Below are 19,555 nucleotides of genomic sequence, written 5' to 3' on the forward strand. Positions count from 1 at the left end.
CTTCGGGAGACAAAACTAAAGAAACCTTGACTTAAGTTGACTCCAGTCCTGTCCTGCCAGGCAAATAGAATTCATCATGGCAGAGGGGACTTCATTATACTTTGCGCACGCGCGCGCGCACACACACACACACACACACACACACACACACACACACACACACACACACACACACACACACACACACACACACACACACACACACACACACACACACACACACACACACACACACACACACACACACACACACACACACAGAGAGAGCTTTGGTCTTTATTCAGGTAGACAAAAAAATGCCCTAGGTTAATTACCAAGGCTATTATTCATGTGCTGTACATATTTGTCACCTCTGATTATATGTTAGGCCTACTGTACTAATTGGCTCAAACTAATTATGAGCCCCTAATTTTTAATAAGATTAACATTTCCCGCTGCTTTATCTTTGCCAAAGTGGGTGCCATACAATACTAACAAAGGCCGGGAATGACTGCTCTACATTGCTGCAGGGACTGGGCGACGGACGGTGTGTCCTGTATTTTGGCGAGACAGTGCATCTGCAGTTTGCAGACACGGTGATAATATGAGAACCCCTAAAATTGGGGCAAACCCAAAGAAGAGAACAGAAGCACGATGGCCTCATTAATTGCCATGGGACAAGTCTTGTGATCTAAGCATCAGTGCCAATATCTTAACCCATTCTGAACGGGCACCCATTTTGGTGTTGGCATCATGTCGTGCTTTAGCTATTGAAAAATAGCAGATCTACAAGCTCATATCGCGCCACCGAGTGGCGCGATACGAGCTTGTATGTCTGCTATTTTTTGAAAAATCGAAGAACGACTGACATTTTTAGAATCTGATCTCAGGTCAGAATGGGTTCATCAGACCAGTGTGTGTCCAGTGGAAACCTCCGTATGAATCTGATCTCAGGTCAGAATGGGTTAACATTTTACATTGACATTGACTAACTCCAAATCCCAGGCGTAACGTCGTGTAAGTGAGGCTTCAGGATCAGACTTATAGCTTTATTGTCACATCACAGGTTTACAGGACGGTATAACTGTGTTTTTTTGACCAGCAGTGGTTCCCTATGGAGACCAAAGAGTGTCCTTCGTGTCTGCTGGGTTTTTTTGAGCGATGCCTAACCGCTCCACCAGTAATGTGTGTGTATGATGTGTACTATGTATGTATTTCTGTCTGTGTCTGTCTGAGCACGGACAGCTGCAACACCTAAATTGGCCAGTAGAGTACAGCACAGAGTAAAGTAACACAGAGTACACTACAGTACGAGCCCTGTACATATAGACATAGATTGAAATCCTGGTGTGTGACATGGACTTGTAGCGTGGAGGTGTGACACCTTTTTACACAGTCACTGAGACAGCACTGCCAGGCATCAAACTGCTAGTTCACAGAGGGTCCATTCCACACAGGTGCAAACAAAGGAAAGAACCCACCTGCCATAAAAGCTACAACGCTTCAACCATTTTCAGCACTGAATATTGCCATGCCATCTTGCATGGAGCTGCAAAACTCTAAAATAGGCTCAGACACGCATTTGCTTAACCCAGAATTCTGGGCGGGAACCCCTTTTGGTGTTTTAAAGGAGAATTCCATGCTAGAATGCTTTTTTATCTTTCTTACCTTTCTTTGTAGTTGTTACGTCCCCACCAAAGAGGTCCACGTGTTTTTTTTGTGCAAAAACTCCTTATTGGCTATTTTCCCTACCATAAGCCCTCAATGAATTGCATTGCATTGAATGGGAATTGAATGGGGCTATGGGGTGTTATGCTAGTTCGCTTATTTCCATCGAAAGAAGTAGTAAAGTGTGCCGCTTGGGATATTATTTACATTATGAAGAGAGGATATATACAAAGAAATTATAATTTTGAGCGATGGAAATAAGCAAATTAGCACAACACCCCATAGCCCCATTCAATTCAATGCAATTCATTTAGGGTTTATGGTAGGGGAAATAGCCAATAAGGAGCTTTTGCACAAAATAACACCTGGGCCTCTTTGGTGGGGACGTAACAACTACAAAGAAAGGTAAGAAAGCCTTTTAGTATGGAATTCTCCTTTAAGCATTATGTTGAAAAACAGCAGATCTACAAGATTGTAGGTCTGCTATTTTTGAAAAATCGTGAAAATGTGGTGCAAATGTTTGAATATATATTCTTTCAGAGCGAACATTTTTAACTCAAATCTTTGCTTCTGGGGGGGGGGGGGGTACCTGAGAACAACATATTCATATATCGAATTGCATATATTTTTGGGGGTCCTTGACATGAACATGTTTGAGAACCACTGACATAGAAACATGAGGTTTTTCAGAAAACTGTCAGGATTTAGAAGGCATTCGTAGAATCGTCCTCTAGGTCTAAATGGGTCAAGTTGCGATCGTTGTCGTTTCTTTCTGTGCATCTATTGTTATCTATTATGACGGGTAGCCGATGTTGGTGCCAATTAGCTCCAGGATTCTTATAGTATGCATACAATACAACACCCTGCATGAATTACAGGATTTACACAATATGCATGCTAATCTTTGCTTATCACAGCTGCATATCAGTCTTCTATCTATACGCACCCTAAAAAAAAGAGAGTCTGTGCACTGGACTGAAAGCGGCACTTGAATGAATAAAATGTAATTTTTATCCAATCTGTATGGTATAGAGCAGGCTATGTTAATACAATATATGTATGCAATTGGAGTGCGTATTTAGTTTTTGTCTACCATACTCTTTCATTGAGACATTTACATTTTTAAATCGTGTCAAAGAAAGGTCATCATGTCTCACCTATAGACACTGGATCTGACGCAAAGTTTGACCTACAGGTGGTCAAGATTCAATTTATCCGCCTGGAAGGCTCTATATATATATATATATATATATTATAGCTCAATGGTAAAACATGTCAGCACTTGCCACAGGAAACCAGGTTCAAATCAAGGTTAGAAGAGGGAAATTACATAGTGGCAGGTTGAAATTGTCCCATCATCCCATGCGAAGGAAGACAAAAAAAAAAAACTTAAAAAAAAAACTGCCAGTCAGCTGTAGGTGAAGCGTGAATCCCTGGTGGCCAGAGGAGTTTATCCCATTCTGACCGGGCACCCGCATTTTGGTGTCAGCATCATGTTATGCTTTAGCTATTTAAAAATAGCAGATCTACAAGCTCATATCGCGCCACCGAGTGGCGCGATACGAGCTTGTAGGTCTGCTATTTTTGAAAAATCGAAGACACTTTTAGAATCTGATCTCAGGTCAGAATGGGTTAATAATGAAACTGTCAGGATGTAATAGACATTTTTTGAATCTGATCTCAGGTCAGAATGGGTTATTAGACTGAGGCTGCGAGAGACAGCTGCCCCTGTGATGATACAGGCATGTTCAATGAGCCCGCCCTGGGAAATTAACGTTCAGCAAAGTATAGTGTATTATCCCTCCACTCCACTCTCTCTCTCCCTCAGCCATGTGTCAGGCTATACTGCTCCCAGTCCAACGGTGGTTAATGAGACAGATAGACAGCTGAACATTATAGCAATATGAGGGCACACACCTAGCAATGATCATGCCATGGATCACATCAAACAGCCAAGCAGGGGTTGGATGGATATACATGAGAACTGGGGCGCCGTTTCAAATCGGGCCCCGTGCTCGCTCTCTCTAATACACACGCAGTGCCATCACTACCTGTACGCGCTGAGAGTAGGGCAACACGCCGAGGGGGGCAACAAAATGTGCCAAGCCGACTGTAGAAGCCATCCGCACTGATTTGTATGTCTATTTATTGTTATTATTATCACACTTGTTGTAGTTATTTGGCATTATTGGGCATTGGTTTGATGGGTTGTGTCACTGTTTGGACACCAAGGGCACGCCTCCCCAGGCCTAATTGATTGATTGAGAGAGCATATGTAGGCCTGGGTGATTGGGGAGCGGCATGCACCTGGTGGACAAACCAGTTTTACCATATAGACAGACAGACAACACAGAAGAGACAAATGCTTGTAATGTACCATCACTGCACTTTAAAGGAAAGTAAATACAAACTACAATGACATTGAACCTGTGGACAATCTACTTCTTATATCTGCGTACATCCATAATCCCTAGGTGCATCAGTGGGTTTGTTGGCTTACTTGGCTATAAGGTTGAAATGTTTGGAAGCAACAAAGAGCCACAACACCGACCCTCAAAATAACAATTTTCTCTGCAGGGCAACCAAATGGTCAGCTACGGCCCTGCACACACACACACACACACACACACACACACACACACACACACACACACACACACACACACACACACACACACACACACACACACACACACACACACACACACACACACACACTTAGGGGATTTCGTCTCTGAGTGCCATGTTTTAATTTTCGTGATAGTCAGTGTGCCATATATAAAATGACACATCAAAATGAAATATTCCCAATTGATTTTGATTGTTATTCATCTTTTGGGGGCGACGTCGCCCGGCTATAGTGGCGATAGCCAATGAAATTCAAGCGACGCTCGCCATTGGTCTCTAAGGTCTCCCGCTGTTAAAACGTACTGGAATCAGAGCAATAACCCACCTAATCCCTCCCCATTAAAACGTACTGGAATCAGAGCAATAACCAACCTAATCCCTCCCCAGTCATGATTTAGGAGTTTGAATGAATGTAGAATTATGTGCAGGATGTAAATTATCATGTAATTTGTATTTGTGAATGGACTTAATTTAACCGACTAGACTTTTTTGGAATATTTAATTTTTTTTTTTTTTTTTGCGGCTTACGCCTTTTTATTGATTTTTGAAGGGACAGACAGTAGGCTGACAGGAAACGGGAGAGAGATGGGGGGATGACATGCAGTAAAGGCCGTGTCGGGTCCGGGAGTCGAACCCGCGGCACACTGCGACTGGATTACCAGTCCGGTGCCCAGACCGTTACGCTACGGCCTGGGCCGGAATATTTAATTTTAAAAGAAAAACCTTCTCTCCCTCCCTTTCACACTTATGCCAGTGCAGTGATCACCCTCCCCTGTGCCAATGCTGGCACCCGTGTCTAAGGTTGCCTAGCAATAGCCTACCCCTGGATTAGAACAGGGGTTCTCAACGTTTTTGGCCGGGGACCCCCGGAAATGCTTTGGCAATGTCTCAGGACCCCCTCCCGACCCCCAATATAAATTGACTGCTACAATAACCTTAATAATATAGACAATACACCATAAATAAATACTGAAACCAGATATAATCATTAGGGAAGGTGTATGCATGTACATGTACTATATGTAAACTCTTCATTTCCACTTTCCAGCCATTCAGTTGCAAAAAAAAAAAAAAAAAAAAAAACCTTTTTTATTATAAGTTGGGGACCCCCAAAAATAATTTGGCGACCCACAGAGGGGTCGCGACCCACGGGTTGAGAACCCCTGGATTAGAAGCGTGCAGGTTTCATATTGGATCGCAGCCACGGTTTGTTTCATATTGGAACGCGTCCTCAATCATAAACACGGAAGTGCGTTTCCCCTCGTTCTGTGCTGCAGTGCAGAGTACACACACACACACACACACACACACACACACACACACAACACAGACACGTGAATGCATGATCAGCCAGAGAACCATGTCTATTCTGTCTTGTATTCTGCCCGTTCTCAGGCTATACCTGGTCGGGTTTAAGGTGCTGCTAGCTCAGCTTTTTAGCAGACCCTTCAAGCTGCCAGGTGGGTCCAGTTCTTCTTATTTGTCCGTCTCCCGGTTGGAAGTCAAACGTACATGTCTCACATTTCATTCAGTGTTTAAATGCAGCCAACAAAGTGTGTTGTTGTAACGTAACGCCATCTATGGGCTATCAGTTAAGATTGTAAACTAATAAAGCGAGCAATGATGTTGCTTATAGGGCAGTGCAAGGTTCCCAAACTTTTTCATGTCAAGGACCCCCAAATTGACACTATAGTTTAGCCAAAGATCCCCAGTTTGACATGCATTAGTCTACGGAGTCCGGACACTCATTTAATGGCATTTTCTATATTTCTGAGACCCCCAATTTATATTGTAAAATAAAAGTTAATTTAACTCCGAGAGTGTAAAAATGGAACCAAAGAGCCCGATTATCCTCCTGGCACGCAGCCACGGACACGTCGGACAGCAGTGTAAACCAAAGAGTTTCATGGTGACAACTTTGCATTACTGCCGCTGCGAGTCAGAAGTGCGCTCTATTTGCGCAGAATGCGCACTCTAATTCACAGTAACTATAGTCTATTATTAACGTAAAGTAATCTGCGTAAAGTTTTATACAAAAAGACATATTTGGCCACCGGCCAGGCTGACCATATGAAGGAAAGGCAGACGCAGATGATTCTCTTTTCAGGTTTTTACTGATATTGTTGTGCATTTCTGTACATGAAAAATACACAAGATTCTGTGTCAATCAATAATGGTAATCATTTACAATAAACTAATCATAAATAGCAGTTAATTCAATGCAACTCCAATAAATCATATTATGGAATAAATAATATCTAAATAAGTCAATCAATAATGTAGGCCTAATGTATAGAATTAAAGCATCAGGTTTTTGTATATATCAAATATACATGCATAAATCTAATACACTCATATAAATACAATGTCAAATGTATATCTAAAGATTATGCACAGTTATAGGCAGGCCAAAACATGTCTGATTAGTCCACATTCCATGTTCAATAAACCATTAAGGAGATAAACAACTCAAAGAACTGCTGGTCATCGTATAAACAATGAAACTAGCAAACATTTGACCCAAAGCACAGTCCATGGGGTGAGGTTCATGAGGTGATGAACAAACAGTTGATGTTCCGCAGGCTGTCTGACTCACGTTAGTTAGTTCTTGGACGCACACGGTTTGAGGGTTGAAGAAAGGCGTTAGTTCTGGCGGTTGGGACTCAAGTGACAACATGGTGTGGTGATCATATCATTCTGAGCATGCATCAAATCAGAGAATGAGTGCAGCTAGTTCTACTTACATAGCCTCCCACAGCTGTGCGTGGCCAATGAACAAGCTGCCTCTCACTCAGGCTTGATTGGGTGTCAGTGACTCCATGAGCCATGTGACTCTCCAATCCAATCCATGAGCCTTTTGACAACTCTCATCTTTTACTTTCTCTAATAACAACCTAAAACATGAACCTTGGTTGAAAGAAAACCCCCAAAGTTGTCCTTTAAAGTGGTTCAACTGATTATGATGCTATATTATGTGACCAGATTTGACTGAGAGCCTGTCATATCGTGCATTTCCCCCCCCAAAATGAGTTAATAGCACAGGCAGATGCATACTACAGCATGTCTGAAATAAATGTCAGAGCTTTAATCGACAAGTAAATATGAAATAAATTCTTAAACATGTAGCTAGGTGTAATGTTAGAGACCACAGAAGACATGTACATATGAAATATATGCTTAAACATGTAGCTATATGTGACAGGTTAGAGACCACAGAAGTGAACCTTTCAAGCCTGTTTTCTCAACTCGCTGTTTTCTTATAAACCATTATCTCCAAAACTGGTGGGTCAAACTGAACAACCAATATGTCAATTTGAAGCTATGATTCTCTGCTTTCATATGACAAAGACAATCCAATGGCAGTCCCGCTCAGTCAAATTTGGTCACATGTCAACAAGTTTTGCCAGGGACCTGGGACCCCCTGGAACTCCTTCAATTAAGGGCCCCTGGGGGTCCACGGATGGACCCCAGGTGGAGAACCTATACTGATCTTAAAGGAACCTATGAACCTCGGTGAAATGGAAGCCTGTGGGTTTTTAATAAAGAGGAAATGTAGTGTCATATTTATCAGATCACAACATTGTGCTCTCTGTCTGTCTGTCCCTGTCTGTCTGTCTGCCTCTTCCAGCGATTTATCAGATCACAACATTGTGCTCTCTGTCTGTCTGTCCCTGTCTGTCTGTCTGCCTCTTCCAGCGATTTATCAGATCACAACATTGTGCTCTCTGTCTGTCTGTCCCTGTCTGTCTGTCTGCCTCTTCCAGCGATGCCCAGGCAAGATGGCAGGGTTGCCATAGTAACGGGAGGATCCAGAGGCATAGGCTACGAGGTGGCCCGCCACCTGGCCAGCTTGGGGGCACATGTTATCATAGGTATGGTATATCACATGTTATCATAGGTATATCACATGTTATCATAGGTATGGTATATCACATGTTATCATAGGTATGGTATATCACATGTTATCATAGGTATATCACATGTTATCATAGGTATGGTATATCACATGTTATCATAGGTATGGTATCACATGTTATCATATAGGTATGGTATATCACATGTTATCATAGGTATGGTATATCACATGTTATCATAGGTATATCACATGGTATCATAGGTATGGTATATCACATGTTATCATAGGTATGGTATATCACATGTTATCATAGGTATGGTATATCACATGTTATGATATAGGTATGGTATCACATGTTATCATAGGTATGGTATATCACATGTTATCATAGGTATATCACATGTTATCATATAGGTATGGTATCACATGTTATCATATAGGTATGGTATATCACATGTTATCATAGGTATGGTATATCACATGTTATCATAGGTATGGTATATCACATGTTATCATATGTATGGTATATCACATGTTATCATAGGTATGGTATATCACATGTTATCATATAGGTATGGTATATCACATGTTATCATATGTATGGTATATCACATGTTATCATAGGTATGGTATATCACATGTTATCATAGGTATATCACATGTTATCATATAGGTATGGTATATCACATGTTATCATATAGGTATGGTATATCACATGTTATCATATAGGTATGGTATATCACATGTTATCATAGGTATGGTATATCACATGTTATCATAGGTATGGTATATCACATGTTATCATAGGTATGGTATCACATGTTATCATATAGGTATGGTATATCACATGTTATCATAGGTATGGTATATCACATGTTATCATAGGTATGGTATATCAAGCAAGCACTCTATATTTTGATTGATCGATTATTTATTTATTTCCGTGTCCTGCAGACAGTGTCCAACCCTCATGGGTTTATGAAGCCCGACACACACCGTCTGCGACCGTCTGCGGCGCGACGCGTTGCCGCGTGGCGCCGCCTGGAAAATAGAACTGGGTTCTATCGGCGCGCCAGGCGACGCAGCGCGACGCGGCGGACGGAGCCGGTGTGCGATAGGTTCATTGAAAATAATGGAGGCGGCTGTGTCCGCCGCGCGGCTGACGCAGCCGGTGTGCGATAGGTTCATTGAAAATAATGGAGGCGGCTGTGTCCGCCGCGCGGCTGACGCAGCCGGTGTGTGGTGGGCTTGAGACACCATTTCACAATTGCATTTACAGCATGTTTACATTACATAATTCACGCATTTACAGCATGTTTACATTACATAATTCACACAATTACAGCATGTTTACATTACATCATTCATTATATTACAACTCAGATTTATACAGAATCTTCTTTCCCAAGCTTGACAAATAAAATCTGCCACAACAAAAGTCCCTTTGGCAAAATATATCTCCATATCTACATAGTCATTTAAATCTAGGAAATCCCCACAGATATAAGACATCTTATTAACAAAAATATCCCTTACGTCGTCATATTTAGAGCAGTAACACAAAAAGTGAACTTCGTTTTCAATTTCATCAAGATCACAACAGGCAAGATCTCTCTTCTTCAGGAGTAGCATTAAACCATTAAACCTGCCAGTCTCCAGTGCTAATGGCAATGTTCCTGACCTTATTTGTGCACAGAGAGATCGTTGTCTTTTGTTTAAATTATACTTCACATAAGGTTCTACGGTATATATGTCCTTTATAAGGCAGTATATACACCTGTGTTGTTTTTGGCAGAACATTTGGATTTTAGTTTCAGTCGTATAGTCTCTTGAATAGTTTTCATTTAGTTTCAGTCAAAACATTTTAGTCACCTGGAATATGTTAGTGTTAGTCTAATTTTAGTCGACTAAATCTACAGTTAATGTAGTCGACTAAAATGTGTTTTGGTGGGCCTTGATGCCCTCTTAATGGCTGATTTTACACTTGCTGAAAATAGCCGATCTACAAGCTCACGCATTGTGTGCTATTTCCAGCATGCACCCAAGTGTAAAATGAATTACACTGGATCTCTCGTCCACTAGTCCCTTCCTAACATTTTAGTCTAGTTTTTATTTGTTGACGAAAGTGTCAATATATTTACTAGTCTTAGTTTTAGTCACCATAGCTTAGTTTTCAGTTTTCGTCAGTGAAAAAAGGTAGTCGACAAACATTTTTCGTCTTAGTATTAGTTGACGAAAACAACACCGCTAGTCTACACCTGTGGTTTTCAACCCTTTTTGTATCAAGGCCCATTATTTATTCAGCATTTGAGCCACGGAACCACCATTTGATGAGGTTTAGCCTCTCAGACCCAAAACCTGTTTGGTGGTTGTTGTTGGATGGATGAGATCTTTTCCACAATTCCATGCTGTATTGATGTTGGTACAATAGGAGAGATAACAGGCAAACGATCAAAATAACAATTATTCTATACATTCTCTAATTTCGTAGACTTAATGTAAATCAAGTAATGGCTCGTACACACTGTACTGTACTGTACTGTACTGCACGATATTTGCTCCGATTATGCTGTCGGGGATCATTTTTGGCGCTCACCGTCAAAACTCCCGATCTGATGCAAGATTTGATCGCCAAGGTTTTGCTCGCTGTGTGCGAAAGGCTCTGCGAGAAGATCCAGTGCCGATGAATGCGCTTTATTTGAGACAGTTAGGCAGCACATCTGACAAAAAAATCTTTGCTCATATAGTCACCCATGTTTTTCTCTCCACTGTCGTGGTCACACCGAGCAGTCTAATCCAGGGAGGTACGATTATTGAAGTATTCTATAAAGCGTCTCCGTGCCTTAGTGAAGCCTTCGGAGGTTCCTCTGAGAGAGAATTTAAGTTCTTCTAAGCTTAAGAAGTACATCACATCGTTGAGTCAGATTGAGTGAGAGGGTGGATTTGGCGACTTCCAAGATAGTAATATTCTTCTTCTAGCTGACAGTGTTGCAAAAGCAATAATCTCTAACTTCTGATTCGTGTACTGAAAGGGGTTTGACGGTGTGCCAAATATAGCTATCAGTGGACAGGGTTGTAGTGCAATTTCTAGCACGTCTGACAGTGTGATAAACACAAGTTAACATAATCGCTGTAGCTGGGGACAAGACCAATACATATGTTTGAGATATCTGACAGAGAATTATTAATGAAAATCAAGATTTTACGTCCTGCCTCGCTATAGCGCATGTAGGCTACGCTATCACAAACATTTCACCCTGTGTGTGTGTGTGTGTGTGTGTGTGTGTGTGTGTGTGTGCGTGCGTGCATGCAGAGAGAGAGAGAGAGAGGCGTCCTGTCTGTGGGTCTCGTGCTTGTATGGCACCCTGCACGTACTGTACGTGAGCTGTCAAAATGAATTGGAATAAAAAACAAATGATGTAGCCTACAGTATATGTATGGGGTCTGGATCGCATCTTGGTGAACTCTTGCAGTGTGATGACCAATCGTTTAGTGTGAAAGCCACACAGATAGAATGACAGCCGATAAAATAAAATACACAACGATCTGACGAGTCGCCGACAACTTTAAAACTCCTACAGTGTGTATATGTATAGGGGCCATTATGCAGGTGTTTAACAATAATTTAACTCTTGAGAGCGTAAATTGAAACCAAGATCTATAGGTGATGATCGAGTCTTCTCCATGTATGGCTAAGTATCCAGGGTTTGATGAGGTCAGTGTCGTGATCTTCATATTATGGAGACGTCCGTATGGAGCGTCGGCCATATATGGTGGCGTGACGTGTCACGAGGTGTAGCGGGCTGACGGCCATATATGGAGCGTCGGCCATATATGGTGGCGTGACGTGTCACGAGGTGTGACGGGCTGACTGCCATATAGGGTGGCATGGCCTGGCGGACGGACGGAGAGGTTTTGCAGGGTTTCATAGTAATCTGCGACCTACAGTCGCAATAACACATGGATTAAAGTTCTCAGTCGCCACGACTGATTTCAGTCATTGGATTCCATAGTCGTCAGCATGTCTTCTATCTATGGAGGCATGTTGCACACCAGAAAACATGTAAATCCTTACATTTATTATATTGACTTGAATTGTATTAAGAGGTTGCAGTGACCTTCAAATTGACCACCAAACACTAATCAATTTATCCATGCAGCCATGAGGGCACATCTCAAATCTCTTATTTGATATTAACTCGCTTGAACCGGAAATGGCTCTGTTCCGCCATTTTGAAGGTAGTTCCGAAAAAAATAAATAAAAAAAGCTCAAGATGAAACAAGATGGCAGGGAAAGTGTAAATGTCTTGTAACTTTTCATATATAACTTGAATGAATCAAATGTATTTTATCTCATAAATCTCACTCACAGCACCCACCGTCACTGTGAGACCACACAGCCACACATTTGCCTATCTATTAATTAATGTTCCGCACATCATGAGTGTAATAATGTGTGCACTGTCTCCCCACAGATTGAGAGTGGGGGGGGGGGGGGGGGGGTTAGGGGTGTCGTCGCGAATGAGTGTTGGTTATTGGTTAACCCATTTTGACCTGAGATCAGATTCTAGAAAGGTCTGTTTGAATTTTTCTGAAAAAGCTATGTTTCTAATGTCAGTCGTTCTTCGATTCTTCAAGATTCTAGATTCTAGATCTGCTATTTTTCAATAGCTAAAGCATAACATAATAATGCTAACACCAAAAGGGATTCCCGCCCAGAATGGGTTAAGCGCATAAGCGGTCGGTTATGCAGCGCTGGGGCTGGGCTGGGGAGGAGGGGGTGGGGGGGGTGCATAAATTAATTAGAAAATGCATACATGTTTAAGTGTGTGAGACACATGAGTGTGTCGGTGAAAGCAAATGGCAGGTGTGTGTTTGTGTGTGCACTGTGCACGTGTCGACTGTATGTGTGGGTGGATGACGTCGTCGTGGAACTATAGTGGGGAACGTGAGCGGTATATACGCCATTTCCATTTTAACCCATTCTGACCTGAGATCAGATTCGTACGAGGTTTCCGCTGGACACACACTGGTCTGATCAACCCATTCTGACCTGAGATCAGATTCTAAAAAATGTCAGTCGTTCTTCGATTTAAAGGTATATTCAGTGATTTCACTTAATTCAAATATCACTTATTTTTTTGTTTTGTTGTGATAATCCTCCCTACTATAGAGTGTGCTGGCCATATAAGGAGTTCCTCCCTGTCCCCAGTTAACCCCTGGGGGTCAAAAAACCTTAGGTTTCATTTTTGACTCTCTATCCTGATTGGACGAAAGGCTGGGTCCCACAGCCAAAAACGAAACCTAAGGTTTTTTGAGTGAAATCACTGAATATACCTATATAAAATAGCAGATCTACAAGCTCTTAGCGCGCCACTCGGTGGCGCGCTATGAGCTTGTAGATCTGCTATTTTTAAATAGCTAAAGCATAACATGATGCCGACACCAAAATGGGTGCCCGTTCAGAATGGGTTAATGAGCGGGCCTATATATCAGTGTGGCAAACTATGACAGATGACTCAATAACAATGTAAATGTATATGACGTGTGTGTAAACTGTAAACAGAGTGATGAAGGCAGGGGAGGGGGGGGGGGGGGGGGGGTCACATGATGCTTCAGAGGAAAGGACATCTCATTCTATATTATATTTCTTTTTTTTCTGCCTTTATTGGATACTGGATAGCGTACAGTACAGTATGGTGACAGGGAATGGGGAGAGAGATGGGGGGAGGGGGGTTGACTTGACACGCTGTATAACGATCGTCGTGATCGGGAGCCGAACACACGACACGCCGTCCGTCAGGCTGGCTGGCTTAGCAGCCTATAGGTGCCCCGGACCGTAGCTCGTTTTATTTTCATGTCCGTTATTTTATTGATTACTTTTTTGATTCGTTGAATAATCGAGTTTTTGAAATATTTATTTTTCTTTTCTTTTTTTATACAGTATATCAATGAATTGATTAAATCACGTATATATAGTGTGGTGCAAAAATAGTGGCGATACATTGTGGAAAATAGCCACGTTCCTTCTGAGCTTGTATAGATCTGCTATTGGTGATTCTCCACCCATAATGACATGATCCCAAAATAGGGATCCGTTGATTATCAATTATTTCGATTAACTGGTTTTGTGTTGTTCAGATCCATTTAGCTTTTTGTATGGATATAGTTTTATTAATCTTTTTAAGAGCCTGCTCAGGGACTACAGATGGAAACTAGATAAAGTGCCCCTCGGCCACTTTATCTAGGTCTCCAGTCTCCACCAGGGCAGGTCATGTTGTGGCCTCCTGGTGGCGCTATAATAGGCCAATGTCTCCACCAGGGCAGGTCATGTTGTGGCCTCCTGGTGGCGCTATAATAGGCCAATGTCTCCACCAGGGCAGGTCATGTTGTGGCCTCCTGGTGGCGCTATAATAGGCCAATGTCTCCACCAGGGCAGGTCATGTTGTGGCCTCCTGGTGGCGCTATAATAGGCCAATGTCTCCACCAGGGCAGGTCAGGTTGTGGCCTCCTGGTGGCGCTATAATAGGCCAATGTCTCCACCAGGGCAGGTCATGTTGTGGCCTCCTGGTGGCGCTATAATAGGCCAATGTCTCCACCAGGGCAGGTCAGGTTGTGGCCTCCTGGTGGCGCTATAATAGGCCAATGTGAAAAGGGTGACATTTCTTCTTACGCCTTGAATGGCAATTGGATGATTTGAGGCATTTTGTTCCAAAAATGTGTTTTGCAAAAATCCACCTGTTGGTGGCGCTATAACAGGCCAGCAATGTGAAAAGGGTGGGATATATTCCTCAGCCTAGTAGGAAAGTCCGTGAAAGAATTCACGTGAATTGCACGCTCCGTCTCACGATTTGAGGCTTTTTGTTAAAAACGGGCCAATCCTGCAAACTTTGAAAGCCAATGTTAGCCAATTAGGATGGGCTATTTCATCGGACAGATCCGTCTTGAACACGTGACTATAGAGATTTATGGCTGTAACTCTGGCCCAATTACATGGATGTGAAAACTGACGTGTTGATTAATGAGCATTGTCCCTGTCAAATAAATAAATACATTTTAGCTGATATGGAAAGATTCTAACGCTATACAGCTGCACGTGTCTTGGTTCGTTGACAGCACACGTTTAATTCTGAGGGATTACATTGGTGTTCCAATATGGACATTGCAAATACATCCATTCTATTTGCAATCCACATTTTTTTTCCTATTGTTCTCCTGAGCCCCAATTTCTCTAAGTTATATAGTGGACACGTAACGTAATCTCTTTAACTCAACCTGGTGCTTGATTTAGTGTCTTTAATCACATTTACTGTGTGTCCACAGGTACACGCAAGCAAGCACGCACGCACGCACGCACGCACAGCGCATGCACGCACGGCGCACGCAAGCACGCACGCACACAGTATTCTCATCATGTTGTCAATGGTATCGCTTGTGGTTACAGGAAGACGACGTGTCCCGAATCAATATTTGCACAGTGGATGTCTGGTTGGATGTCTGGCTGCCTGACATGCGTCTGAGTGTATGCATTGTAAACACAGTTCCTTTATCTAACCTCTCTCCCCGACGCGTCCCTGTTATACAGTGAAGATAAGTGGCACAGCTATAGGGCGCCACAGTGGATAGATAGGGTTATGTCGAGGTTGATTCCTGGTCGAGACCACCCTATTAGAGCCCGCCACCGATGCCAGATTGTGGAGTCTCTCATGCAGATTCTGATTTAGGAGAGTTTTTACTGATTTACCGATTGTTTTGAGTGATCATGTAGTGTAGGGCAGTGGTTCCCAAAGTGGGGGTCCGGGGACCCCCAGGGGTACTTGAGGGAGTTCCAGGGGGTACCTAGCTAAATGATCATTTGGAACCAAATGGACCCTTATGGGTCTGTAACTCAGAGAGCGTACAAATGGAACCAAATGGACCCCACATGTGTATGGGGGTCCCTGGCATATCTTTTCAAATGGGGGTCTGTGAGGCTAATTAGAGAGTCAATTTGGGGGTCCTTGACATGAAAGAGTTTGGGAACCACTGGTGTAGGGAACAGCATGTACAAAACCAAACCATGAACTGACTTTGTATAAAACGCATTATTGTGAGCTTGTGGACTTTTATGTTTTTTGTAAATAATACGATTATGATGATTTATGCTAAATAAATGCAATTATCTCAAATTGCGATTAGATGATTATTATGTCATAATAGTGACAGACAGGCCTATAGCTCTCACAGGTGATTAACCCATTTCGACCTGTGGACGATTCTATAAATGTCTTCTAAATCCTGACAGTTTTCTGAAAAACCTCATGTTTCTATGTCGGTCGTTCTCAAACATTTTCTTGTCAAGGATCCCCAAAAGTATATGTAATTGGCCGTCGACCCCCATCTGGAAATATGTTGTTCCAGGGACCCCCCAGAAGCAAAGATTTGAGTTAAAGGTATATTCAGTGATTTCACTCAAAAATCCTTAGGTTTCGTTTTTGGCTGTGGGACCCAGCCTTTCGTCCAATCAGGATAGAGAGTCAAAAACGAAACCTACGGTTTTTTTGACCCCCAGGGGTTAACTGGGGACAGGGAGGAACTCCTTTTATGGTCAGCACACTCTATAGTAGGGAGGATTATCACAACAAAACAAAAAAAATAAGTGATATTTGAATTAAGTGAAATCACTGAATATACCTTTAAAAACGTTCGCTCTGAAATAATATATATTCAAAGATTTGCGCTATATTTTCAAGATTTTTCAAAAATAGCAGACCTATACAACGAGCTTGTAGATCTACTATTTTTCAACAGCTAAAGCATAACATAATGCTTAAAACACCAAGAGGGGTTCCCGCCCAGAATGGGATAATTAGTGGCGGAGGGTTGGCAACGAAATCATCACACAAGTCTCCTGGCGGTGGCGCCGAGGCGGGCTTCAGATAACATCAGAACACGTTGATTGCTTCAGGAGGAAAGTCTGCGCTGTCTGTCCTTGTGTGTGTGAGGCGCGCGTGCAGGCTTCTGAAGCGGCTGTCAGAATAGCAATGTTATTATGTTGGTGTAATGCAGCGGTTGTTTAATGAGAGAAGCTGGTGCTCAAGGGGTCTTATATATGGTGTACCGTACTAGGACAGACCACTGCATATTTAACAAGGGCTGCTTAACCCATTCTGACCGGGCACCCATTTTGGTGTCAGCATCATGTTATGCTTTAGCTATTTAAAAATAGCAGATCTACAAGCTCATATCGCGCCACCGAGTGGCGCGATACGAGCTTGTAGGTCTGCTATTTTTTGAAAAAATCGAAGAACGACTGACATTTTTAGAATCTGATCTCAGGTCAGAATGGGTTAACAAGTGTGTCCTTATCTTGTCGGTAAGAATCCCTTCCTATTTGTGTGTGTGTGTGTGTGCGTGCGTGCGCGTGCGCGCGATATGGTGTAAAGACTGGACTTGAAATATCAGTCTCCATGGTGTTTGTTAAAGGAGAAAGTCTCGTAGAGTACAACAGGTGCAGTGGCTTACATGAAACAGCCTCCTTGTCTCTTGTCTGTAAAGATGTATGGTGTAACCAAAGATTTATGGTTTAACCACATGCAGCGTCCCTATTGGCCATGTCATAGTACAGTGTTTTTTCCACCAGTGGTCCTTGAGGGGATTCCAGGTGATCCCCAGCAGCAAAATGATGGAAAGTTGGCAACCAAATGGACCCTTCTAGATCTTTAACTCTTGAGAGCGTAAAATGAAACCAAATGGACAGGAAGGGTGCATTTGGTTTCATTTTATGCATATACTTACGATAACCTACGATTATTTTTTTTAAATCGTGAAAATGTGTCGCAAATCTTTGAATATTTCTTTCAGAGCGAACGTTTTCAACTCAAATCTTTGCCTCTGGGGAGGGGTCCCTGGAACAACATATTTTCAGAAGGGGGTCGGCGGCCAATTACATATAATCTTGGGGGTCCTTGACAATGTTTGAGAACAACTGACATAGAAACATGAGGTTTTTCAGAAGACTGTCATGATTTAGAAGACATTTGTAGAATCGTCCTCGTCCTTAAGTATTAAAACCACGTCACTCTCTCACCATTTTGTGTCTGGCCTCAGCTGAACTGTTTAGTTTCAATAAATTTGCTTACGTGAACTGATAATGGCAATCTGGATAACTGGCAAATTGCGAATAGCCGGTGCATGGCAGACTGGATATTTGGCTTCGTAAATAAGCATGCATATGGGATATAGGCCTATGCATGGATGCGTGTGTGTGTGTGTGGTGCGTGCATGTGCGCAAATCCCTCCCTTAAGCAGCCTTCCCTCTGAAACTTCCGGCTCCCTACGAGGCGACTGGGGGCTGCTCCCTATAGCTGGAGCATGGGGTGAAATGATGTCTCACCCTATAGCTGGAGCATGGGGGTGAAATGATGTCTCACCCTATAGCTGGAGCATGGGGTGAAATGATGTCTCACCCTATAGCTGGAGCATGGGGGTGAAATGATGTCTCACCCTATAGCTGGAGCATGGGGTGAAATGATGTCTCACCCTATAGCTGGAGCATGGGGTGAAATGATGTCTCACCCTATAGCTGGAGCATGGGGTGAAATGATGTCTCACCCTATAGCTGGAGCATGGGGTGAAATGATGTCTCACCCTATAGCTGGAGCATGGGGTGAAATGATGTCTCACCCTATAGCTGGAGCATGGGGTGAAATGATGTCTCACCCTATAGCTGGAGCATGGGGTGAAATGATGTCTCACCCTATAGCTGGAGCATGGGGTGAAATGATGTCTCACCCTATAGCTGGAGCATGGGGGTGAAATGATGTCTCACCCTATAGCTGGAGCATGGGGGTGAAATGATGTCTCACCCTATAGCTGGAGCATGGGGGTGAAATGATGTCTCACCCTATAGCTGGAGCATGGGGTGAAATGATGTCTCACCCTATAGCTGGAGCATGGGGTGAAATGATGTCTCACCCTATAGCTGGAGCATGGGGTGAAATGATGTCTCACCCTATAGCTGGAGCATGGGGTGAAATGATGTCTCACCCTATAGCTGGAGCATGGGGTGAAATGATGTCTCACCCTATAGCTGGAGCATGGGGTGGAATGATGTCTCACCCTATAGCTGGAGCATGGGGGTGGAATGATGTCTCACCCTATAGCTGGAGCATGGGGTGAAATGATGTCTCACCCTATAGCTGGAGCATGGGGTGAAATGATGTCTCACCCTATAGCTGGAGCATGGGGTGGAATGATGTCTCACCCTATAGCTGGAGCATGGGGTGAAATGATGTCTCACCCTATAGCTGGAGCATGGGGTGAGATGATGTCTCACCCTATAGCTGGAGCATGGGGTGAAATTATGTCTCACCCTATAGCTGGAGCATGGGGGGGTGAAATGATGTCTCACCCTATAGCTGGAGCATGGGGTGAAATGATGTC

General features: G+C 42.9%; 1 protein-coding gene across 1 annotated transcript in view; it reads left to right on the forward strand.

Annotated features, from left to right (window-relative positions):
• Positions 1 to 5,599: 5,599 nt before the first annotated feature.
• Positions 5,600 to 19,555, forward strand: part of LOC310867109 (polyprenol dehydrogenase-like) — a 50,190-nt gene continuing 36,234 nt past the window's right edge. The window contains exons 1-2 of the mRNA XM_083776916.1: positions 5,600 to 5,735; positions 8,040 to 8,147. Of these exons, the coding sequence (XP_083633042.1) occupies positions 5,618 to 5,735; positions 8,040 to 8,147 (226 nt within the window). The 5' untranslated portion in view covers positions 5,600 to 5,617. The remainder of the gene's footprint in view (positions 5,736 to 8,039; positions 8,148 to 19,555) is intronic.

This window comes from Protomyctophum parallelum (genome assembly GCF_964188405.1).
Source record: "Protomyctophum parallelum genome assembly, chromosome: 11".
Taxonomy (NCBI): domain Eukaryota; kingdom Metazoa; phylum Chordata; class Actinopteri; order Myctophiformes; family Myctophidae; genus Protomyctophum; species Protomyctophum parallelum.